Source organism: Podarcis muralis, chromosome 1 (genome assembly GCF_964188315.1).
Source record: "Podarcis muralis chromosome 1, rPodMur119.hap1.1, whole genome shotgun sequence".
Lineage (NCBI taxonomy): Eukaryota > Metazoa > Chordata > Lepidosauria > Squamata > Lacertidae > Podarcis > Podarcis muralis.
In genome coordinates this window covers 89,789,949-89,816,541 of record NC_135655.1, presented here as the reverse complement: position 1 = coordinate 89,816,541, position 26,593 = coordinate 89,789,949, and the positions used below count along the sequence as shown (strand labels likewise).

The 26,593-nt window shown below is 42.6% G+C and overlaps 1 protein-coding gene across 2 annotated transcripts in view; it reads right to left on the bottom strand.

Moving 5' to 3' along the window:
* GLI2 (GLI family zinc finger 2) overlaps positions 1–26,593 on the bottom strand; it is a 192,844-nt gene that overhangs the window by 142,805 nt on the left and 23,446 nt on the right. The window contains exon 2 of one of the 2 annotated variants that reach the window (XM_028742935.2): positions 3,707–3,872. In XM_028742935.2, coding sequence (XP_028598768.2) covers positions 3,707–3,851 — 145 coding nt within the window. In that variant the 5' untranslated portion in view covers positions 3,852–3,872. Of the gene's footprint in view, positions 1–3,706; positions 3,873–26,593 lie in introns of those variants that run through there. The other variant, XM_077934687.1, reaches the window with a different exon arrangement.

Here is a 26,593-nt window from a genome sequence, read left to right as displayed (position 1 = left end):
AAATTAAAAAACCCCCACACAGAATATTCTTCGTTCTGCAGCATTAATGCACCCTGTACAAAATTCCATTCCAACAGTTCTGTACTTAAAAGCACATGTGCAAAGTGATGGGTTTTTATTTAATCAACCAAGGCATTAATTTCTGAGAAATATTACCTAGGGTAAAGAGTACATCTTGGTTTTCACTGGCTCCAACCTTGGCTTTCCCATGTTTACACCAAATGACTTGTTGGACTTCATTATACACGAAGTATTTCCATAGATCAGAGGCAGTGAGACCTATGCAACTAACATAAAATAAATTACCACCCCATGATAAATGGTTCTATTAGCAATCCAGATTGTTAAACTCCGATAGAACAGAATGGAGGGAGCACCAGCCCATTCATTCTCCCTCCGGCAGATACCAAGTTGTAAATAGGTTATTTTGTGTGTAAATAACACATTAAAACTCAGCATTAGCTGTGTCTTTTGATAGAGAGGAAATTGTTCCAAATAAATAATCCCGGACAGGAATGTAAAATAAGCCAGATTTAATAGTGCATGCCTCCTGTAGCCGTGTTAAACATGACTAAAATGATAAACCCCAGAATATACTAATAGTAAACCATGCTCTGACATCAAAGTAATGAGGCCATATTTTTACCCAGCTTTAGAAATGCTAAAATTAGTCTTGACAGAGCTAGACATCAGGGGGGAAATGCTGCCAACGTAAACACCATCAATTCTCCAAGCTGGTATTTGTGTCATGAGGGGTGTGCATTATTGTGGGGTTCGGGGGGGCATACTGTTAACTTTCAATTAAGAGCTGAAACAAATATTTACAAACGTTCAACATTCATTAAATTTTCTAATTTGACCAGCCAGATTTTAAAACAAGGCATTTCAATTTCAAATTTATATTTTGAATGTGATTGTTCTTTCACTTCAAAATATAAATGCTTTTAATATGGTATCTCTTGATTGTTTTGAGCTTGACAGAATTCACATATGAACTGTCAAATACTGATTACTACTACATATTAGCCATCAAATACTACTAAATACCAACCAGATACTGGTGAATATGACATAGTGATCCTTTTCAAATGGCTTTCAAAGTAAGTTTGAAGCCTAGAATCATATTGGCAGGGCTAGCAATGCCTTCTGCAATATCAGATGCCATTCTTCTTGACTTCTTTTGGTGGGAGTCTCTCAGGCATATTACAGCCCTCAACTAAGATCTGGGAAATGTTGCTGACTGACTACCATCATAATCGGTGTTTTGACGCTACTGTTTCTAAACTTCCAATTACAGTGGTACCTCGGGTTACAGACGCTTCAGGTTACATACGCTTCAGGTTACAGACTCTGCTAACCCAGAAATAGTACCTCAGGTTAAGAACTTCACTTCAGGATGAGAACAAAAATTGCGTGGCTGCAGCAGGAGGCCCCATTAGCTAAAGTGGTGCTTCAGGTTAAGAACAGTTTCACGTTAAGAACAGACCTCCGGAACGAATTAAGTTCTTAGCCCGAGGTACCACTGTACCTGAAATTTTAAGCTGTCATTTTATAATCCACACTAAACATTTCAGTGCTTTTATACCAATATAAAGCATCATGAGCTGGGCCTGGCTTTCCCTTAGGGTAGTGGGTGGTAAGCACAGCACTGTTGTACCATAGCAGTATTATGTGGTTGTTCAAAAATATGGGGTGGTATTATGCAAATGTTTTGTGCTAGTGCAAGGTGATTTCCTTCCTTTTCCCACCTCTGCTTGTCCCCTGCGCTGTCCACAAATCTGCTCCAGAGGACGGGAGGAACCCCAGAGCAGATTCAGGGGACAGGTAACGTAGGGGGAAAACTTTCTGCTTCACAAGGAGAAAATCTTGCATTGATGGAACATTCGCCTTAGAACTATGTTGAGTACAACCCATGGTGTACAGTTGTGTGGCTGGTTTTAATGGTTTTATCTTGTATTTGAGACATCTCTCAATAATGTTCTTTCCAGAGCTTATGAGTAACATTTGCTGTTGTTCTGTTTCGTCAGTGATCTCTAAAAGATTTCCCCCACTGCCCACCCCTTAACCGTTGTCCTGCATATTTGATGCTTTCACAGAAAACAACAACTGGGAGGTTTCTTTTTGAACAGGTGAAATATAGACTTACACCTTTTGAAATTGTAAGTAGTTATAAAGAGAGAGATGGGAAACTTTCTCACTTCCCCTGGCAAGCCCATGTTATCTACCAAATAGCCAAGAAAACAAAGAAAGCTGATGGCAAGGGGGGTGGGGAACTTTTCCTACATTCTTCTGTTCAGGGGACTATGTAGTGTCAAAAGAATGAGGCAAAGATATATTCTGAAACACAGTCTTGTCCAGCAATGAGAAATATTTTTGAAAGGCCAAAAATCAGCTGAAAAAGTTTATACAGCTGAAAATGCCACTTGTCACATTCCACCGGTCAAGTCTCAGCTAATTTGTTCCTTCATTTCCTGCTGTGAGAGGTCATTCTGTCCCATGCAAGGAAAACAAGGAGTGGTTGGTGTCTAACCAGAGCAAGCAACAGTTCTCTGATTTTGCTGTGTGTGATTCTCTCTTACAACAGCAAATACCAACAAGTTCCCAGTCAGCTGTACACAAATGTAGGGTTCAGTGAGCAATCCATAGCATATTCCCAGGCAGTTCCGGTTTGCAAAACCCTATTTTTACTAGAGTTAGGTTTCTCTGGGAGATACCCAATTAATGAGGCCCACAGGCCAAATGCAGTCCCCAGACCTCTCAGACTGGCCCTCCGTACTCTGCCCAGGCTATGCCCTCTTTTTGGGCCAGAACCATTACTGGCCCTGCTTTGCATTCCCCTCAAATCATTTTACCTGGCTGGAATGTATCCTTCAAGTGTCATAGTATCTTTTGCTGGCCAGGATGGAAGGTGGAGAGTTGTGTGTCTGGCTACACTCACTTTTGCTACGACAACTATTTCTATGCAGCCTGTGGGAAATTGCTCCTGAGGGAATGTGAGCCCCTTGAAGTAAGTCATACTCAGAGTTGAGCCATTTAAATCAATGGACTAACTTCAATGGATCTTTTGGATATAATCCTCTGTTAATAAGAGTCTTTAGTCCTTTCAGGCTAGCCACTTTCCCCATATTCTTTCTGATTCACGTTAGTCAGCATGGGGCCATCATGATCTGAATTCCTTTTATGCTTTTATATTAACTATAACTTTAAAAAAAAAACCACACACACCTAAATTAAACAACAATCAGCTGTTTGGGTGAATAGTTCGATTTTTGCTGCAGGACAGGACAGGACAATAGTAAAATAAACCACAAAACCTGTAAATTATAGTGTTCTCTGCTGGAAGACAGAACATTTTGCATCCCCCTCCTGAAGATGAATTACTCTGTTCATTCCACACAGGCATCCAGGAAACAGCAACAACTGACAATCAGTACTATCTCTAGAGCTAATTTGAATGCAAAAGCCACATGCGTCTCAAAACAGGTCCAGGTTGCTTCGTTAAACATATACTCTCTGTGAAGGCATGGGATCTGCAGTCTGTCAACTTCCAGTTGCTTTAACTTTCTAAGACCAAGAGCCCCAATAAACTCAGCATATTCACACATGAACATATGCCTCTGTTCATATTAAAACCTAACAGTCTAATGAAAAAGAGCCCCTGTTGCTTTCAAAGTGTGGGAAACAAAACAACAACGGAAAAAAGTACCTCCTTGTGTCACTGCTGCTGCTGCGGCTGCTCCTAAAGGAGTTGTTTTCTTCGTTGTTTCATTAAAACCATTGCCTTCCAGAAGGGCATTTTTCCCTTCTTTCTTTCCAGCAGCAGTTGAGGTGGATGTTTCCATCTTAGACATACATATTCCAGCTCCCCAGTCCTTAAAAACAAAGAAAAAAATAGCAGTTCAGACATTTCTTCTGTGAAAGATGCAAAAAAATTGGATTCATGGAGGACGATTGATCCCATTCCAAAAAATAATTAAAAACACAAACATTCATAGATCTGTTTAATTGCTCACCAAGTCTTCGTTAAGCTATTGTAATTATTACCAGAAAGCGCACGAATCCCCAAAAGTGCCAAGCTTTCAACTTTAAAATAATAATAATAATTTAGAGTTGACTTCCTGCCAACAGTAGAATTATTTTTACTTTTGTAAATCTAAAGTTGCCTTGTGTGCCAGCAGCCAAGGTAAAAAGAAAAAGCTTTTGGTCTGGACTATTTATTAAAAATTGCATAGGTAACATCACTTAAGAATCTTAAAACATTTTATATCCTTCAATGGGGATTCTTTGAAAATTGTCCATTCTCAAAGCTTTCCACAGCCATAGCAATTGCATAAAATTGCAGGAATTAATGATATTAGTAAAGAAAATACACTTCTGGGAAACCACGTCTACGGATTTTGAGCTTAAATAAAATTTACTGTCGGTTTGTTTTGTTATTTTTATTTTACTTTAAAGGGAGAACAACAATGCACATGATTCTGCCAGCTTTAAGCATTTTAGATCTTATAATTCAACTAAGGCTGTACTTTAACTTTCCCACTGAATGAACAGGACACAGCCTGGGACGTTTTACCACACTAGGCAAAACTAAAAATGCCGCTGTATATATGCACACATGAGGCAGCCAGGGGAGTAAAATGAGACAGACAGTGGTGAGTGGGGATGCAGTGGTGTAGCAAATCCATTGCAGCCGGGCAGATCTGCCACCTGAAGCAATTGCCTCACCCTGCTTCATGGGCTGGCCAACCCTGACAGGACAAATTTGCTTAACTTTGGCTGGATCCTCACGCCTTATACATTTCAGCATATGAGAGAGATGGCAGTACTAAATTATTATACAATGTGGGGGGAAAAATCCGCATCTCAACATGGGGTGGAATTCAAAGAGGTTAGGCTGGCCTCAACTAGAGCCAGGGCCTTCTCGGTCGCGGCTCCAATCTGGTGGAACACTCTGTCACAAGAGACTAGGGCCCTGCAGGACCTGACATCCTTCCGCAGGGCCTGCAAGACAGAGCTGTTCCACCAGGCCTTTGGTCAGGGCGCAGCCTGACCCCCTCCTCTGGCAATCGGCAATATGCACAGAATTTGGCTTGATGGTTGCCATTAATTTGATTTTAATTTAATTTGATTTAATTAATTTTATAATGAATGTTTTAGAATGTCGGATTATTTTGATTGTTGTTAGCCGCCCTGAGCCCAGCTTCGGCTGGGGAGGGCGGGATATAAATAAAATTTATTATTTTATTATTATTATTATTACAAATGTTTTATCTGCACAAGCATTCCAGCTTGGTCCTGCCTCTCCTCCCACTGTGTGCTGTTCTGGGAATTTTCCCAAACCCCTCAGAGTCAATTTCAAGAGACGTGAGGGGGTGGAGAGTGGGCAGGGTGAAGCCCACCCCCCTGCACAGGTGGAATGGGAGTCCTCCGGTGAATCCTGCCCAGAAAACACAACCTTACACACACACAACAGAAATGGCAATTTAACTTCTTGAGTATAACTCATGGGTGTCTCAGGTGGGGGATACTGCCTCCCTGGAATCCTCAATGTATTTCTTTATTTTAACAGACACATGCACATCCACCAAGTAAATAAGAGGCTTAGAGTGATCTCTCAGGCCACTTATTGAGAGTGGCTGCCAGACTTGGACTCTCTGCACTTTTCTGAAGGAGAACCTTCCTGGGCCAGATGGAAGCTTCTTCTTCTTGCCTAATGATGCTGCTTCTGCAAATGTTAAAATAGCAACCATGATGTAAACCTCAAAAGAGACAGTATCTAGGTTCAAGCAGGGGCAGGAAATGGGAATATCCCCACTGACAATACCGAGGCAGCTACCAGCACTGTACAATTTGAAAGACAGAAAAAGACTAGCTATAAGGAACTACACTTCAAAAGAACTTATACAGTGGTACCTCGGGTTACAGATGCTTCAGGTTACAGAAACTTCAGGTTATAGACTCCGCTAACCCAGAAATAGTACCTCAGGTTAAAAACTTTGCTTCAGGATGAGAACAGAAATCGCGTTGTGGCGGCGTGGCAGCAGCAGCAGGAGGCCCCATTAGCTAAATTGGTACCTCAGGTTAAGAACAGTTTCAGGTTAAGAACGGACCTCCAGAACGAATTAAGTTCTTAACCCGAGGTAGAATTGTACAATGCTGGACTCCTACAGAAAGTTATGACTTGAGGCATGATAGTATGAGTCCAAAAGCATTTTGCTATGCATTGCTTTCGAAATATTCTCCTTGGTTAACATACTCTGCTGTCATTACCTTTTATTCCCCCAATCAATAGTATGAGGAGCACAGGACATATTCATTACCAAAGTTTGTACCAACTACAAAGACTTCAATGAAGTTGCAAGAGAGTGCTCACAAAGTGGATGCCATAGAGGTTCTAACTTCCTTTCTGGCATGAACAGGAAAAAAAGCTACCAACTGAGCAGCAACAAACACACCACTCAAAGTAATTCACTATAAAATGAAGGATCAACATAGGAAATGTTTTATTTGGGCTATTTGCACTAATTAAGAAATGCAGTATGAGATTAGATCATCACCCCCCGAACTTCAGAGCATGGGAAGTCACCCAAAAGATATATAATTTGGCATTGAATATTTGGCTTTTTTGATTGTATTATAATTTGGAATGTTTTAATGTGGTTTTTATTGGATTGTTAAAATGGAAAAATTAATAAATATTGTATTTTTAAAAAAGCAAAGTAATTCACTATATACTAAGCAAGGCGGAGTTGTCCTGACTTCCTTAATCAAAAACTCATGATTACAAAGGAACCATGCATGTCTTCAAATTTGTTAAACACTTCACTCTTTCTTATATTGAAGAGATAAAGAAGAAAGCGTCTTTTTCTTATCAAAAATGGATCATGCATTTCCCCCCCTTTTTCACACACAACTCTTAAGAGTCACATTTTAGCCAAGGACATCAGTAGTACATTAGACATCCTTAGGACTGGAGCTCATTATGCTTCCTGGAAAGCACACAAAGTAACTCGTAATAAGTGAGACTTTCACTGTCAAGAGATGCAAAACTTGAGAGCACAATAAAAAGATGACACGGCTTTGCAATCTTCTGTGGTTTCTGGTATACCCACAACAAACAAACCCTAAAAAGATCCGAAGAGTTAACACCTGGATATTAGTTCCTAAACAATTAGCAAGCCTTCATAGAGGCCATTCTAACCTCCATATGAAAAGATATCAGCTCTTCTAAACAAGCCGTAAGATGTTGGCGCACAAATACGATTGCACAAGCTTCTCAGCTGAATATTTGTCTAAATGACATCCTTCTTCTATATTTGTGGTTAGTAGGCTGAACATACAAGATACGGTTCTTGAGAAATTTATTCACCTCCTACTCCCCTTTCTTTGTTTTTTGTTGTAGGAGGAAATTGAAAAGAAGTGAGAGAGCTGTTACAGGGTAGGTGAATCCTTGCATAATGATCTCAAGCCCCAGAGCATGAGAAGCTGCCTTATACTGAATCAGACCATTCATCCACCTAGTCCAGTATTGTCTACCCTGCAGGTTCCAGGCTGCTGTCATGACTAGTCCTACCTGAAGATGCTGCAGATGCAACCTAGGACCTTCAGAAGGCAAAGCAGATGCTCTACCACTGAGCTGCAGCCCCAATTGTGTTTCTTCAAGTCCTTCACCATCAAGTGATTGCCAGGATTCACCCCCAACTGCTGCTGTAGGGGATGCAAGATTGCCTTAGAGCAGCATCTTTCAGTTTAGTCCTAAATGAGTTTATTTCAAGTCATGCTGAATAAGAAGAAAATCAAACCATCAAGGTTGGGCCATAAAGAATTGATTGTTCAGAGCTACTAACACATAGACAGAATTATTTGTTAGTGCTATTGTTAATTAGTTATTAATTGGAGTATATACTTCTGGTTTTTCTGGTGTTATAAAACAAACAGAACAATTTTAATCTGTTTGCATTATCCTTTGTTAGCCCTCTTGAGTCTCTTCTGAGAAAGAGGTGAGGTAGTTTTTTAAAAAACAAAAATAAATAAATGTCTTTACTGACTTTAGCAAGTGTGCGCAGGGTATGTGAATCAAGAAATAATAAAGTGATTATTAAATATTTGCATTTAACAGTTAAATCCTTCTCAAGTGCTAGACTGAAAGGAAATATATATATAAAGAATGTAGTCGCCTAATCTTTGGGATTTAAGCGACTTAGTATACATAAGTCTATAATTATTTGCTGATTTAAGGGTACTGGCTGACTGAGCGAATTAGAAAGGGAATACACGGTCTTTCACCTCTAGGTCATGGGGTCAGCAAGTCAGTAATGACCAAAAGTTCTTCCCAACTGACAGCCAAGCCCCATCGAAGAAGCAATAACTGAAAGTAATTAGAGTGATGGGCCAAGGAGTGACCCAGCTGCAATGAGGCTCAAGTTGAGCCACTCTGCAATCTGAAGGAAAGCAGCCAGTCACGGAGGCCTTCCACATACCTGTTTGTGTCGCTGAAATGATCCTTGATATTTCACTCATCACAAAACCATATCAAGAATGGGAGCTTCAGAAATTACTTTTGGAAATATCAAAATCAGTCAAGATGTCTGTTGCCTGCTTATGCTGTCAATTTTTTAAAGAGTCAATTTTTAGCATCCTGACCAAAGCTATAATTATTTATTATAGTTTATAATACCGGCCTGAAGAGGTGGAGTTGATATATTTGTGAGAGATTATTTTTTGCTAAACAATACTATCAAATCCATGTCAGAGTCTCTTAAGGAATAGAATGGGAGTTCAGATTTCAGATACAGTAATCATATACAGTGGTACCTCGGGTTATATACGCTTTAAGTTAAATAGGCTTCAGGTTACAGACTCCACTCACCCAGAATATTACCTTGGGTTAAGAACTTTGCTTCAGGATGAGAACAGAAATCGTGCTCCGGCGGCATGGCAGCAGCAGGAGGCCCCATTAGCTAAAGTGGTGCTTCAGGTAAAGAACAGTTTCAGGTTAAGAACGGACCTCCGGAATGAATTAAGTACTTAACCCGAGGTACCGCTGTAATTCTGCTCACTGAAACTTCCATAGGCTTTTCTGACCACCTGATTGAAACAAAGTCCACCTGCCGGCAGAATGCTACCCAGGACAACAAGCCTGCACACAACCAGGTTCCCTCACCCAAATTCTGGACACATGTCTTGCTTTGCTTTTTTTATACTAGGAGAAGGAATACATGCCAACTGTTTGATGAAGCCTCCCAACCCCACGATTGGTGGCACCATGACAAGCATGCAGATTTCGATGAGACACTGCTTATGAGCAGCCAGCTGACATGTCAAGGATTTTCCATTTCTCCTTTTCATGGCAGGACGCATCAAATGACTTTAAAATTGTTCATCTCGCCTGACATCTTGACGCTAAATTTGTGATGGCTTTATTAATAAAAATACTAAGGCAGCTTTATTATCAATCATTACAGTGGCTACATTTCTCTGTTACTGAAGAATGTGCAAAGTTGTCTTTTGCAAAATCAGACCACAGTCTACATTTCTGAGGATGCCAAATGTATCTTTTTAATGAGGGAGTTTTATTTAAAACAAAAACAAAACCTTTCTAACACCCCTCCTCCTACCCACACATTGCTTTTTATGCACTCAGTCCTCAAGTTTTTCCACTGCTATATGTAAAACATAATTTATAAACCCACTGATGGATTATCCCTACAGAGAGCCATTAAGCATGAAAAAAAAATTCCAAAAGGAAGCCTCATTTTATTTACTAGTTAAGGTAATTCAGAAGTAGCTACCTAGCAGAAGACCTTGTGTGGTATTCAGACACGACCCTTTCCTCAGCCATTACTCAAAATAATAATAAAAAAATCTTAACCACATTACCAATCCTGCTCAACTGCATAACTTTCTCTGCAGGAAGAAAGCTAGGCACTTGATCTTGACACCAAGAGTGATTGTGGCATTTTGGAGCTGCAGTATATAAATCTGTTGTGATGCTAAAATATTCAGAAATGCCCAAGATCTCAATAAGGAAACTGCTTTATGATTTGCCCTGGGTGACCCCAGCTATTTTAACAGCTGCATCATATATAATGAAAGAGAGATATCCCAACGGGATTTCAAAGAAAACAACTAAGAATCATGTTCTGAGGAAAACAAAAGAGTGTTAAGCACATCCCACTTGGTCTGCGTATAATGGTTTAGGGAGCAACAAGCATCCCAGGAAGAATGCATGTCATTTGGATTTGTCCAAAACAGCATGTGCTGCCTGCTAAAGGAGTCTTTTATTTGTTTACAACATTCTCATACTGCCCATTCATGAAAAATATTCTAAGTGTACAGAACCATGATATCTGAAACACAGCATAGACACAAAATCAGAACCAATTTGATTATTGCTGAAGTACAGCTAGTCTGACACTGCCCATCCCTCAGTAACAGTCCCTTTTTTGTAGAGACAAAGTTTTAACAAAGCTTAGGCATGGATGAATCCATGAGTTTCCGTTTCAACCAGCATACACTGGCTGCATCCATATAATTCTCCAAACTATGGAGGGCTTGTTCTTTAGACCATGGTTTGGGGTATTATATTCCTACAGCCATTAGGTCATGTTGACAATAATTTCATGTGAATTTTGGAAAATATGACATATTCCAGGCCAACTTTATCTAGCTTTTTCAAGACATGTGAACATTCTGTGATTTTTTTTAGCTCATCGCACCTTGTATCAAGACTAAACATGTTCCTTCCTCCAATGTGGATTTATTAAAAAGTATAATAAATAGGGAATTTTTGTTTTAACTATAACTCTCAGTGATGCCAAAACAGCATTTTCATTGAAAAATTAAATGAAAGGATGAGGCGTCTCTATTTCATCTGTTCTCTTCCAGGGGCTATTGATAAGAGGAAATGGCCTTGCCATACTTCTCTAGCTTCCTATGAATAAAACAAAGTTCCAGCCAAGTGTTTTAACACTGACTCAACACAGTGACTGCTGTGCTATCTTTTGCAACTCGTAAGATCCTGTTCCAGAACCAAATCCGTTTCTTCATCTCACTCTTCTGTGCAATGCCAGCTACACTGCAGAAGTAAAAACAAATCTAACTTGGTACAATTTAACAGCATCGTACCTCACAGATTTCTCTTAGCAACGTCTACTGGATTCCTCAAAACAGGACTCTTCTTTCTATTTACATATTAACAGCAAAGTGTACTTGCAATGCTGAGATGGAGAAAGGATCCGCCTAAGGTGACCAGCACAATAGTCATATATGAAGAATGACAACCTCCAGCAGGGTCTTTTCCTCATGCAAAATGAAACAAATAAGGCATTGTGCTGGAGTACGTATGACTGGCAAGGAGATTAGTATGGAAAATGCTGTGATTTGAGATTGGTTTTCTAATGCCTAATCCCAGAAATACAGTGTTATTAAATTTGATTAGGTGGGAGAGTGGCTAGCCACATGGGCTTCAGTGGTCATTGCTTATTTCCATATTGCTGATTTTGAAACTCATAGAAAACTGTTCTTAACTTGGGAAATTTAGGTATTAAATTAAAATTTAGAGATTGAGATGGTGGGACTGACCACATGGCTTCAGGTAAACCTGTCAGTGTTTATTTCCAAACACCTAATCAGTGAAGTTTATAGACGGCTAAACTAACTTAGAAAATTTAGGTACCATTTTTTTTTATAAACAACAACAACAACAACACCCCTGAACCCTCACTATGCTTATGTATGCTGAAGGTTCTCATTGACTTATTTGGGATTTGTTTGAAAGCTACAGCCTTTGTTATTTAAGAAGGTAAAGTATTCAATGCTCATTGACTCATCTGTCTCTCACAACAGTAAACAAGATTAGAGCCATATATTGATCTGCAAGTTTATGTGAATAAGCAACCAAGAACAAACGAAAAGTCGCCTTAAGCTTGAGTCAGCAACTACCATTGAGAAGCTGGCATTAAGCTGTGATCTTAAATTATATTTCACATGCTGATTTGAACCTATAGCAATAAATCATCTCAACCTATGAGCAGACATAAAAAGGCTCAAGAGACAGACACAGATTAGGCCAAGGTCCTTGCCTAGACTTGCAGGCTTGGAAGGTGGGAGGGGGGACAACTTTTGCTTCTCTTTTTGGAGTTTCTTTGTTCCCTTCTTGGGAAGAGGTGAGAGGTTGTTGGGGAGGAGGGAGAACAGGGAGGCAGGAAAGGGCCTTTTGTGATGGAACACGGGGAAAAACAAAGTCACACTTGTACTTTTAGAAGTATGCCTTAATCATAAAAGATTCTTCCCCTGCAAAATTCTTTCAAGCTGAACAACTGTCAAAGCAGAGATGGCCAAGGTTGCTGGTGTGTTTCTTGGAACTGAGGTCAAGATGCCTTGAAGAGATACAGCAGTGTGTTGCCTAGGACACATCAAAAATGATGTATCAAAGACCACTGGCATGCCACATATAGAAAATGTTCCCTGCAATAGATCCTAGGTATGAAATTCCTTCCTCTCTGGTGCCTACAGGAAGCCAAGCTTGAGTGTATTCTGAAGACATATATGCTCTTTGGGAGATATAAGTCCCTTCCTGATACATCTCCCAGTCTTATGCAATGGTACCTTGTGTGCAACTTTCACTGTTGGTTTGGAATGGTGAAGTGGACCATATATTTGTCACCTATACACACTTTCTGGAGAACCTTGGCTTTCATTTCCAAAATACAGCAGGAATCTAGCTTTCTAGATAGCAAAGGCACCATATGCTAACACCTCTGAAACTTGAGGGGATTGGGTAAAGTCTGGGAAAACCACGGAGATGAGGAACTTGCATGATCCTGCTCTCTTTCAACAGATGTAAAACTTTTCAGCTCTCTGAGGGAAAGGGCAGCAATCTGTGGTACAACTAAAGGAGGAAGTCAGCAATTCACTTAGTGGTGGTGAATATACTCTGCCTGTAACCCATGGTGGTTGGTGCTTCCCCACCCCACCCCACCCCAGAAGCCACAGCTTTCCCCCCCTGCTTTCCATGTTCTGGGTGTAGCAGTGGGTGAATGGCAACCACACTATGTTACTGTTTGAGGGAGCAGACCAGCAGGGATTCATGGGGAGGGCAGGCTCTTTGGTGTTTGTCATTTATTTATATGGTTAATATAATGTGTGCTTTTAAGAGGATTCCTACCATCAAGCTGTGCAAGCTAGCCTCTGAAACCATGCATCATTATTACCAACCTCCCATTAAGCTCTACATTATGATGACAAGAGGCAACGGAGGATTCTCTCTTATTGCTCGGCTTGTGCAAAACTGCCTAGAATACCTGCTCAGGGCTATGGACTGAAGGATTTCCCTGCATCTGGGAAATGGAACCATTTGCCCCAGAGGAGTTTTACTGACACTAATAGGATTCCCACGACAAGGGGCTGCATAATAGCAACTTTGTGAACCTAAGTGAACACCCATCAGGTATAAAACGTGTGTGTGTGTGTGTGTGTGTGTTTCCTCAAACCGAAGTGCTGACATTATTTTAACTGCTGTGCAATTGTCAACATGTGCCGAGTGTGTGCGCACATGCATAGGGGGCTTATTGATTCCATTCTGAATGAGCTTAAGATTGCAGACAGTAAAATGCTGTCAGATCGCCATGCACCCTGCTTATCAGGAATTGGGACAGGAATCAAGCACTGTTTTTAAAAGCATGGGACAAATGAGTTGCACCTTTTCCGCTTCCCAATGGCAAATTGTGCTTATGAAAGAAAAAGTTTGCTCATCACTTCCAGACAGTAAGCAGAAGTCACCATTCCCATCCATTTCCCATCCAAAATACTACACTTAATTTGTTATAGAAAGCTTTTCACTACACTACATTTATAAATGTGCCCTTTCCCACATGTACCAATACAAACTTTATGTGACATCAGAGATGTTGGACCAATGGCCTCAAGAGAAACTGGGCAATCATAGAAGACAAAAACACATGAATGAGGAAGGTTGTTCAGGGCCATCAGAAGTCATGGCTCATCATAGCAGTGGACCGTAAGCTAGTTTTTAATATAGATTATGCATTAGTTAATAAATGCCTCAACAGAGTTTCTTCATAAGAAAATCTTTCAGCACTCAGGCCTCAATCCTGCTCTCCCCCAGAGAACATAGTGCAGAGTATTGTGTGTGATGTGATGTGTGTGATGCGATTTGGTGCTTCTGCGCATGCACAAGCACCAAAACCTGGAAGTAACCCGTTCCGGTACTTTTGGGTTTGGAGCAGTTAGTAACCCAAAAACGCGCAACCCGCAGCGTTCGCAACCCGAGGTATGACTGAAGAGGATTCTCCCAAGGCCTCCGAGTCACCTTCCATCACCCAGCAAACCACATTCCTGTGTCCTCATGAATGGCTCTACTTCTGCTTGAAAGTCCTAACTGCAAGAAGAATGACCTGGATGAGAAGATCTATGACTGGGGAGCCACAATCAGTATGGGATCTTGTGATGGATGAATCTTACACAATTATTACAGCAATGGGAGGAAAAGGTGATCTTATCACAGCTGTTCTGAGGCATCAAGTGATGGGGGAAGAGCGGACTGGAAGGAAAGCCAATGAAGAGGAGGGTTCAGTATTCTTAATGAGAGATGATTCTTTGCTTGAACAAAAGTTTTAACATAGGAAAAAGAGAAGAAGAGGATGTAGCAGGAATTGTCTAGAAGTGGGAGGAAGAAGAGAAGGAGCAGGAGAGGTCCATTACACCATATTTCATAAGCTCCAAAAGCTTATTTTTCAGTAGAATTGTTCAAGAAGCAAACACACACAGGTGCCTTCACTTACTTGCACATAAAAGGAGAGTATTGGGCCAGAGAATTATCCCTCATAAAAGATCTCAATTTGGCCCATTATGTAATTGGATCTGTTCACCTCATGAGCTGTTCTGTTCTGAGGCTAGGAGTTCTGTCAGTATTTCCATTACACCCCTCACACATAAATACATACCCCTGTTCAAACAAAAACCCAGAACAGCAGCCCTGGAGGGCATTTTTCCAACTTAAAGCAAAGTTGGCTAGAAGCCATTTGGCATCTGATCCCAAGTCATTATAACAGTATTGCAAACTAGCTGAGCCCCCTCCCTCCTTCCTCATTTAGTCTTCATTTTACCTCATACCAGTCAAATACCCAGGGAGCCTCTTTGGCCTACGAGACATTTCATCCTGCATTCTAGAGGGGACAATAAGAATAGTAAAAACAGATATTTCACAGTTGGAAGGGGCTGTGTCCCTTCTGTGAAGTCTCCTTAACAAGCTGTTGGAATTACAGCCAATGCCACATATTTGCCGCAGCATTATTTGTAACTGATTAGGGAACAGTTTTAGGATGGGAATGTGCAACCTGTGAACTCCCAGGTCAAGTGCAGCCTTCCAGTTATGTTATCAGGTTGACAAGCTCTCTTATTTGCAGTCTCAGGCAGGAAGAAAACTGAAGGGACTTCCTAAAGTTCTAGTGGGCTAATGCATGTCGCTAGTGGGCTACATTCACCTTGGGGGAAGTACGAGTCAGAACTTCTGCACCACATGCCTATACTTTAAGCCGGGGCAGAGGAAGGGGGCGGGGGACGGTCCGCACTGGGTGTCATCACTGAGAGGGGGTGACATTCGGCATGCCACCTACCCGCAACTCCCAAGCCTACCCCGAGCCATCGGGAGAAGGTGCGGAGCTGCGCTTGCTGGCGACCTTCCCCCCTCCCCCCTTCATTATTTTTTTTAAATAAAATTTTTATTAGAGTTTCAAAAGTTTTTTTATAACAACAAAGACAAAACAAAACAATACAATAAAAATGACAAACAAAAATAAAAATATATATAAAAAACACATATAAATTCAACCCTTAATTTCTTATAACTTACTTTCCCAACTTCCTCATACCTCCCCTTTCTGTATTCCAATTTCTAACTAATTTTTCAGCAAATCCTTCCCTTATTTTTAACTTAATTTTAATCTTACTTTTCCTCTTTAGCTTATCCATTACCGCTAATAACCACATATTTTCTAATCCAGTGCCCTCCCCCCTTCATTTTGACAGCTCGGGGGAGGCCTGGGAGTCACGGGCGGCATGCCATTGCCCCCCATTCCCAGGCTGCTTCCAGGGGGGGTGCATCCCCCGAGCTGTCAAAAGGAAGAGGGAAGGGAGGAAGGCTGCTGGCAAAGTGGCACGGCTCCCCCCCCCCACACCCAGGAAGCAGCCTGCCATGGGTGGCTTACTCCGCCCCGCCCCCGGGCATCTCACCCCCTGGGACACTCGCCCCACCCCCATGGCCCCACCCCTGGGGGCACAGCATGTGCCAGCGCAGCTAGCTCCGCCTCTGCTTTAGGCTTTGTCACACCACTGAGCTCTCAAAAGTCTTACTCATAAACAAGGCCTTTTCTCTGGTGAGCCAACATCTTTGGGAAAACCTCCCCAAGGAAGTCCACAGGCCTCCTTCTTTGCTTGCCTTATTTCTTGAAGTCTGCAACTTGGTTAATTTTGGTGTGATCCTGCTGTGATCCTACTTCACCCTTTTTCAGAATGTGTTTTGGTGGGCCCAGAGAACCCTTTTGGCCAGATTGAGGAGGGGAAAAGAGGAGATACACATCCCGGAGGGCAAAACTGCATCCTGCATAGGGGAGAGGAGGTGCACCACATCACTTGCTTGGTGACCTCTTACATGTTAGCTGGGCTCCACTCATGAGAAGTTCTGGTAAGAGGAACCTGGCTGGAACACCACACTTTCCTCTGCACCTTCTCCAGAGTGACCCTAGGAGCCAATCCTCAGTGACTGTCTGATGTGTCCTTTCACTCTGATTAGCTCCAATGAGCACAAAGATGCCTTCTTCTCGGTGGCTAAAAAGCTCCCCTTTTGTGTTGATTGGGTGGGTCTATGGCACTGGGAACCCGGAACATACCTATACCTGTAGCGTGCAAGATGTCTCAACTAGTGCCAAATACACTGTACAAGTCCTATCATAATAAAGATCCTATCTAGTCACAGCAATATTACTCTTTCACAGCTGATGCCCTCTTAAAACTATTTCCAGAGTTAAACCTTGTATACCTAATGTAAATGATGTGGAATATAATTATTAAATGTTGTCATTTTTTGGAGGAAAATTAATTAGCATGAGCTGGAGCCGTCTTGCACCTGTTTAAGCAGTGTGTGTGTCTCAATTAAAATTAAATTGCAGCAGATTCAATCACAGGAAGCTAAAGCTGATGAACTCAAAAAGCAGCCTGCCTTGTCTTCTACAGGTGCCTGGAAGAGTGAAGCAGCAGCAGACACAGAAGGGGAAAGTGGAAGTGAAACAGAAATACAAATAACTGGCAAAAAAGAAAAGGAGAGAAAAGAAAAACAAATATTCACATGCACTGTCTTGCCCCCTTCAATCGATTTAATAAATAAATAATATATAAAAATTGAGGGTGCCAGGGCCATGTGACTTCAGCACGCCGCGGAATGTGCTGATGTCATGTGTGCATGTTGCGGGGCGTGCTGACGTGTCATGCAGACACCCTGTGGCTTTGCCCGCATTACATGAGCACACCCCACAGTGTGTGTGCACACAGCCAGTGCAGAACTCTGAGAGGGCCCGGACCCTTAATTTAAAATATTTGGGGGGGCTGGCCCTCCGCTCACTTGGCACCCCTGGAAATATTTATATGGACTGTTGCCATGGGGTAGCAGCTTTGGAACTTTCTCAGATTTGTTAACCCAATGAAGGGGTTAAGTTGAAGAAGCAGAACACAGCCTTCTTTTCATCTCAAACAGAGATTGTGTAAGTGCAACTGGGGACCCTGGCTCAGAATTTTTTAGGGGCTCTCAAAGCCTAAGGTTTGCTGCATGCAAACCGAGTAACCCGGCCTGAAGTCTGCTCATGACTAAGTTGGTCAAATGCCAGGACCCAATGCAGGTGGTGCTGACCTTCCTTCCTCTTTCTCTTCCTTGTTTCAGATATTCAGGGTCCAGCACTGAGAAGAGAATCACCATACATGGTGGCTGCAGCTGCCATCTTCATTACTACCTAGTTCCTCCAAGCCTTGTGTTGCACACTCTGTCAGAGCCCAGAGACATTCTGAGGAAATGAAGATGGTGATGGCTGCAGCTGCCCCATCAGCATTACCATAGAAGGACTGCCAGATGTCTGGAGTTGCCCTGCTTCTCTGTTCCTGCCCTTACATGCCACCCATTCCCACTTTGGAGTGATATGTAAGGGCTTGCTCAGAGCCCCTCTCAAACCTGACGCCAGTCCCGAGAGTAATACCAAGCACCTAACACAGGCATAGGCAAACTCGGCCCTCCAGATGTTTTGGGACTACAACTCCCCTCATCCCTAGCTAACAGGACCAGTGGTCAGGGATGGTGGGAGTTGTAGTCCCAAAACATCTGGAGGGCCACGTTTGCCTATGCCTGACCTAACAAATACACAACTGAAGTTGTGTAGGACTGGTTAACCAATACACAATTGTTATCTCAGGTGTGCAGGGGATGTTGCTTAGCAATCGAACATTTTCACAATCTACCTGTGGAGTGTGTGGGCTTGTAAATATGTGTTTGCGCCTGCATGTGTCATTTCTTAAGGGAATCTTCCTGAACAATTTTCTTTTTAGCAATTGTGATAACACATCGCCGAGGGTCAACTTGCTACATTGAAACCAGCGTTTGCTAGACCAAAGCAAACCACACTGCAAGATCTCTGCTGGGAAAGCAGGCAAATCAAAAGCAGAGGTTCTTGGAACATCTGAAATCAAGGCTAGGAAAAGAAACCACATCTCCTGTAATTTTGCATTATACATATCCCAACAGTATCATTTTTATATTCCTAGAAATACTGATGCTGTCCTCTCTTATGTGGCACAACAGACCATATCCCATTGAGGAAAATCTGGAGCAGGGGTGGCCCTACAGGTATTATTCACCTCTCATCAGCCCCATCCAGCATGACCAATGGCCAAAGATGATGGGATTTGTCACCCAGTAACATCTGGAGGGCCACAGATTGGCCATTCCTGGTCTAGATGTTGTGTTGTCCTAGGACAAAAAATAAAAATAACAATGCAGCAAATGAGCTGCTTCTAAGACAGCATGTGTTAAGAACATAAGAGGAGCCTGCTGGATCAGGCCAATAGTTCAGCATCCTCTTCTCACAATGGCCAACCAGATGTCTATGAGAAGCTTGCAAGCAGGACCTGAGCGCAGCAGCACTCTGCTCACTTGTGATTCCCAGCCATTAGCATTCAGAGGCATACTGCTGCAGCGGACGGAGAGCATAGCCATTGCTGCTAGGAGTTGTCAATAGCCTCATCCTCCATGAATTTGCCTCATCCTCTTTCAGTCATCTAAGCTGGTGGCCATCGCACCTTCTTGAACCTCAGGGGCAGGGGGAGGGAACCACCAAAAGTACCCCATAAGAAAATCTCAGTGTTTTAGGTGGAGCCTAAAGAACCAGGTGGTCCTTAAGGTAGAAAGGTAAAGGGACCCCTGACCATTAGGTCCAGTCATGGCCGACTCTGGGGTTGCGGAGCTCATCTCACTTTATTGGCCGAGGGAGCCGGTGTACAGCTTCTGGGTCATGTGGCCAGCATGACTAAGCCGCTTCTGGTGAACCAGAGCAGCGCACGGAAACACTGTTTACCTTCCCGCTGGAGCGGTGCCTATTTATCTACTTGCAGTTTGACGTGCTTTTGAACTGCTAGGTTGGCAGGAGCAGGGACCGAGCAATGGGAGCTCACCCCATCGCGGGGATTCGAACCACCAACCTTCTGATCGGCAAGTCCTAGACTCTGTGGTTTAACCCACAGTGCCACCCGCATCCTTGAGGGCTAAATTGCTTAGAGCTACTCCCCCCCCCCCAAGAGGCAGTGATGCCAATCTTTCAGCATTGTTGGGAGAAACTTAACGATTTCTGGGCCAGAACCAGTGAATTGTAAATTCCAGCCTAGGGTTACAGCGTTTTAGTAAAACATTTTTCCTGGGCATCTTTTGGCCCTACTTTGACTAATTCAGGTTATACTGTAATTAACTGGCCATTTGCAGTTTTTGCATCATACCCCCATGTCAGGTTGCTTTTTAAAAGATCTCTGGTAGAGTTGGACTCCCCAAAGTGCTTTCTTTACACACCATCCATCTTACCCCAAAGCACTAAATATTCCACAAACTTTGATTCAGCCCACTTAAACTTATCTTTCATCGCATCACATTACTTGGTCTCCATTTAGCTGTCACAAAACCATTTCCTTTTGTCTCTGAATTAATTACAAGGTGCCGAGATTTTTCAGTGCCAGTGCCACTTCCATACTTGAGGCTCCCTGCAAAGCCGCTCATGAAACACTCAAGGTGAATCACACACTAATATCTGGAAAGGGAGGAGGAGAGGGAAAACTGGTGGCAAGGCATTGAACGCAGTGGATCAAGTATCAGCAACAGCAAAGCGCATCTCCTACCAAGAGAGGCACAGGCCCCTGCGTGACTCAAAGCCGATACGGCCTTTGAGCTCAGTTCAGCGCTAAGCTGATCTGCTAAAGTGATTCATTAATCTGGGATAAAGGTGACAAGGCAGGAAACATCACTCAGTAAAGAATTTGACGTGATATAATGCAGATACAGGTGTGGGTATTGGGAATCCCTCCAACATGCAACCCTTTTCTGCCCTGAGTTCTAATTGCTAGGTTATTTTAAAAGCTTACTCTTTGGGGTGGGAGATTAAAGGCAGACTTTCTGGAAATAAATCCACTGCTGACACCTTTTTGCTCCGCCACTAGTTATTTGTATAATAAGCTACCTTCTACTGAGTCAGACCAATGGTCCATCTATTTAAGTACTGTCTATGCTGACCAGCAGTGGCCCTCCAGGTTTTTCCAGCCCTACTTGGAGATGTCAGAGATTGAACCTGGAACCTTCCACACAGAAGACACTCTGCCACTGAACCACATCCCAAGATGGCAGCAGATGCCTACAACGCCTGCTGTGAATGCTTTAGAGTGGCAGCCGCATGTCCATGGTGTCCAGCTAGGCCATGAAGCTCTGCTTGGATGACCCTGGGCCCATCACTATTTCCCAGGTGAACTCGTGTTCTCCATATGTTGGATTACAGCTTCCATCATCCTTGGCTATTAAGCAGTGCTAACTGGCGCCTGATGGGCCATAGGTTCCCCATCCCTGATTGAATCAAATGTAGCACACCAATATCCTGGGCACCTATCAAAGACCAGTTTGTGAACCACTGATTTAATACAAGTTGGCCCACACAGAACTAGCACAAGTTAATCACCAGAAATAGGTGGGCCAGTCTTTGACTGACAGGGCAGGAATCAAGAGCATTCTTTTAAAAAACCATTGTCAAGATGCCAAGGAAGAGATTCTAAGCTTTATTAGAGGAAGGGAGAAGGATTTTTTAGAAACTCTGTGATAGGTGAAGCAAAAACCAATTAAGCTCCCCACCATGAAACCCATCTCTGGTATTCACTGCATTCCCCCCAGGGGGGAAACAACTGACCATAATCCTTTGACATTTTTGAGTCAACAATACTAATATTCCTCCCTCCCAAACACTGAAAAGAAGCTTCTTCTCTGCCAGAATAAATCCAGTTACTGTTGTCCAAGCCACCATCTCAGCATACACTTCCTTCAATCTTCGTCAGTATAGGAGAGCAGGCATACGAAGAGAGAGAAGAGCTAGAAAAGATGGTGCCATGGGCTGCATACATCCCCATATGATTAAAGCACCTTCCCACAAGAATTGTAGGGACTGTAGTTTGTTAAGGGTGGTGGGAATTGTAGTTATGTGAGGGGTAAACTACAATTCCCATAATTCTATGTTGGGGGGGATATGTGTGTACTGTGTAGATGCAGTCACATGGGCACCGAGAAGCTAAATATTTGAGAATCATCAAAGAGAAGGAAATATACCCCCCAGTGTTCCAGTTAAATGCTGATGTTGAAAATTGAAAATTGGTATTAGCTTCCTTTAAAGTGTGTGCAGTCCTCTTATGTCTATAAATACAGCTTTCAGGAAAATATACAGCTGTTTGCTTTGAGCTTGTATACAGAATAAATATCAAAGAATAAGAAAATTCCACAATAGCCAAACAGGAAGGGAATGTTTTTAAAAGTTATGTGTACGAACTTTGACAAGTCTCCCCACACACCTTACACAACACACACACACACTCTTGTTTGCAGGTGATCTATAACGGATGAGCCCCATCCCCTCAGGAACAGTCGAAAGGGTGTGATTGTGGAGTCATTAACTCACCCACACGCCAGTCCATTTCCTGGATTTAGTGATGGGTCTTTGTTGAAGAGCTGCAGCTGGGCTGGAGGATACAAGTTCACCAGGGGTTATTCTGCTCCAGACATCATTATTAACAGGACAAATAAGTCAGACCAGACTTCTCCTTCTTCTCTCCTCCGCCCCCCCTCGCCCCACAAACTGCACAACCAGTGAACTTCTGAACCCTCGCACAATAGTAAGAAGGTAAAACAGCACCACGAAGCTACTGTAACTTGCATGTTGCTGAGCCCCACAGCCTGTAATTCATTCCTACACATGACATAGCATGTTTCTCCCAGGTCTCAATGAAATGTTAATAACAGAGGACTTTGCTGACAGCTCATCTGGCTAAGCCTGTAACTTTCCCTAAATGCACAATAGACCATTTTTCTAACTCTACTGTAAAATATTTAAGCATATGGCAAGGGGCACAAATGGGAATGCAGCGGTTCCTTGTAAAAATTGTGGTTTCTGCTGTTCCCATGTTGTGCGATACTACAGTTTCCAGTGTGATGTGAAATATGTTGGGTTGGATCCAGGCTGAGGGGGCTTCCAGACTGTTGTTATTTTGCCGGTGGGATTCAATCACACCCTGGCAAATTGAGCTTGCAAAGAACTGCCACTCTGATGCCCTTACACAATTCTCTACCCAACGCCCATGGATGTTATTCACTGAATGATTCTACAAATGTACCATTCCTTCCTAGGGTTTAAGCAGTATCATAGCACTTTAAACTGTCATGGCTTCCCCCTAAGAATCCTGGGAACTGTAGCTTCTTAAGGGTGCTGAGAATTCTTAGGATACTGCTCTATTCTCACAGAGTTATGTTTCACAGAGCATTCTAATGATCAGTCTATCTAGAAACTGAAGTTCTGTGTGGAGAATAAGACCTTCCTGGTCCCTCTCAACACCCTTAATAAACTTTAGGGGGAAGGTATGACTGTTTAGAGGGCTATCATACTGCTTAAAAAGTATAGTGCAGATGGAGACTAAGTCAAGCAAGACTAGTTTTTATGATCACTGATAAAACCTCATGACTATGCAGCATTTTCTTTTTATTTTGGAAGTGCAAGTCAAACTATAAAGAAGAATTAATAATAATTGTTTATTAAAAAAATACGCCACTGAAAAGCTGAATGAATCATCTTAAAGTGACTGATTCGTGACTATTTGTAATATTTGGGGTTGGCCGCCATGATACAAAAGGCAACCATGTTCTAATCTAATCTGTTTGGGAGACACACAAAGTCCTTGAACAGATCCCAAAGACTTTAGCCAAAAGAGAGGAGCTTTGAAGCAGGGAAGGATCCTGTGTGATAACCGGCCAGTGTTAAAGCAGTGAGTCACAATTCCAAAAGGGGAAATGGCAAGAAGCTGATCCCAGCTGTTGAGGGGAATGCATCAAAACTGACAAAGAGCTAAGAGACCAGGTTTCCATTTTGTAGAGATATTCAGCAGGAGAGGGAGAACTCTTCCTAGCCTGCCAAATTGCAGCCCTGGCTTGGAATGCATGCTGTTGTTTTGACAAACTGCAGCTTACAAGAGAAAACTTAATTTTCACATCATAAAGTTTGGCTTAAACTGGTTTCAGGCTTCATAATGTCTAAACCACAGGAAGAAGGGGGAGAAGGAAAAAAATATCTTACTCAGAACAAGGGAGGTCTGGATACACATCATACTTGGACATCTGAATAGTTTCATGAATATTTTACTCAGGGGGCGGAACTTACTAACATGAATAACACTGCCAAATAAGGAATCATGTCAGTGTTAAATAGATAATAATCTGATGTGAGCCAGGATATGGTATCTGTGCTGAATTCTTCAGCGTTTTATTCTCAAGAGTATCCCATTAATCACACATCTGAGTTGTTGGTAGGAGTTCCAGCCCAGCTAAAAGGTTATCTGTGGACTGAAATTGTTGGAACAAGATGACCATGACTAAATTAAGGCCCATGGTTTCCAACACAACCCACAGAACAATCCCAATACATGTCTGCTCAGAGGTAAGTTCCTAGGAGCTGAATTGTGCTTACTCCCAGCTGTTACTAGATTGTGGTTCACCTGGTGGGGTAGAGTTACAATAGCCTTCTAGCAGTAGCATCGCTGCTGTTTATGAGGAGGAGGAGGAGGAGGAATGTGGCAACACTGAGATCAGGGCTGCATGGATGCACCAGTAGGAGCACCAGGCTGGTTCTACCAGGGCATCCATGTCTTGCCACTCCTGCCCACCCTCCTCCTCCTGGTAAGCAGAAACGGTGCTTCTGAGGGGATGGTATTGCTGCAATTCCACCCCACCAGGTGAGCTGTTCCTGGTTGTCTCCTCAACTCACAAGTCACTTTAGCTGGCATTTCAATGCCCTGGGAGTTTGCAACTAGGAAACTCAATGGGGGTAAGTGAATCTTTGCTTCTACTTTCAAACCTTGACAGTGATTTCTCAAATGTGCTCACCAGGTGTATTTCGTGCAAATGTCAAACCTTTCCCCCTGATCTCCAGAGGACTTCATTTGGTCTATTGACTTACAGGCAAAAGAATTACCATATTTTTTGCTCTATAAGACTCACTTTTTCCCTCCTAAAAAGTAAGGGGAAATGTGTGCGTGTCTTATGGAGCGAATGCAGGCTGCGCAGCTATCACAGAAGCCAGAACAGCAAGAGGGATTGCTGCTTTCACTGCGTAGCGATCCCTTTTGCTGTTCTGGCTTCTGAGATTCAGAATATTTTTTTCCTTGTTTTCCTCCTCCAAAAACTAGGTGCGTTTTGTGGTCTGGTGCATTTTATAGAGCGAAAAATACGGTACCTACAACTGGGAAATACCCTTGTGAGGAACACCCTGGCACCCCGTATTCAGTGTATTCCCCTGTTCTCCCATCTCATCCAAATTAATGGAGTGTAGAGAATGGGCTGTAGCTTCAGAAGGAGTTAACTTGCTGCCCCTCCCTCTTGTTCTCTTAATGGCCCATCACCCAGACGGTTACCTCATCAGGACGCTAGCCTGGCTTGAATAGCTTTTAACACTTGCTAGGATTGTGCCGGCACCCACAAACTCATAACATTATTATTAGGATTTATATACAACCTTTCACTTAGAGAAGAAATACCAAGGCAATTCCCAAACAAGTAACAGCTAACATCAAAAAATAAACCAAAAGTATAAAACCAATTATAAAAATATAGCTACCCATAATTAAAATATATAGTAAAACGATTTCATCACATCAGTAAAACATCCATAATTAAAAGGCATAATAAACAAGCCCATTAAAACGGCATAACAGTTAAAACAACAATTAAAACAGGCACTTCATGTCAGGAGATCAGGGGGATGCTTGTGTAAGCAGGTGTGTACCCTCAGGAGCCAGGAGAATGTCAATACCAACAGGGCTCTCATATTTCAGCAGGGAGAGGATTCCACAACACTGGTGCCGCCCATGAAAAAGCCAGCCTCTTACTACAAGCTGATAGTTATCAGGTTGCGGCAAAATCCACAAGCTTCCAAACGCCAAGAATGTCCCATTACAGGCATACAGAAAACACATCATCTTTCAGAATGGTGGCCACCATGATCTTACTTTGACTATACTTGTGGCCACGAGGCTACAACCACTTTGAGAACTGCTGACCTAGCTATACCTTATAAAATCTTATTATTAGACCTCCCCCAAATCAAAACAAAGCAAAGGGTGGCAAATACAAGTGGGACAACCACACTCCATTCCCCACGTACTTTTATGGCAAGGCACAGGCTAACGTGCTGGCCATTTTGAGCTAAGCCAGATAGGCAATTTGATTTAATATTTACATGCCACTTTTCCAGAAACCAAGTTACAGCCCATTTAAAAATAACAAACAACAATTCCATCAATATAGCTATATTTTCTTTAAAAACCACAGAAGCAGTTGAGGAAAGCAAAACATAAAACAAATCAATAAACCATTTGTAAAGGTAAAGGGACCCCTGACCATTAGGTCCAGTCGTGGCCGACTCTGGGGTTGCGGTGCTCATCTCGCTTTATTGGCCGAGGGAGCCGGCGTACAGCTTCCGGGTCATGTGGCCAGCATGACAAAGCTGCTTCTGGCGAACCAGAGAAGCGCACGGAAACACCGTTTACCTTCCCGCCGGAGTGGTACCTATTTATCTACTTGCAGTTTGACATGCTTTCGAACTGCTAGGTTGGCAGAAGCAGGGACTGAGCAACGGGAGCTCACCCCATCACGGGGATTCGAACCGACGACCTTCAGATCAGCAAGTCCTAGGCTCTGTGGTTTAACCCACAGTGCCATCCGCGTCCCTTAAACCATTTATAAACCATTTATAAT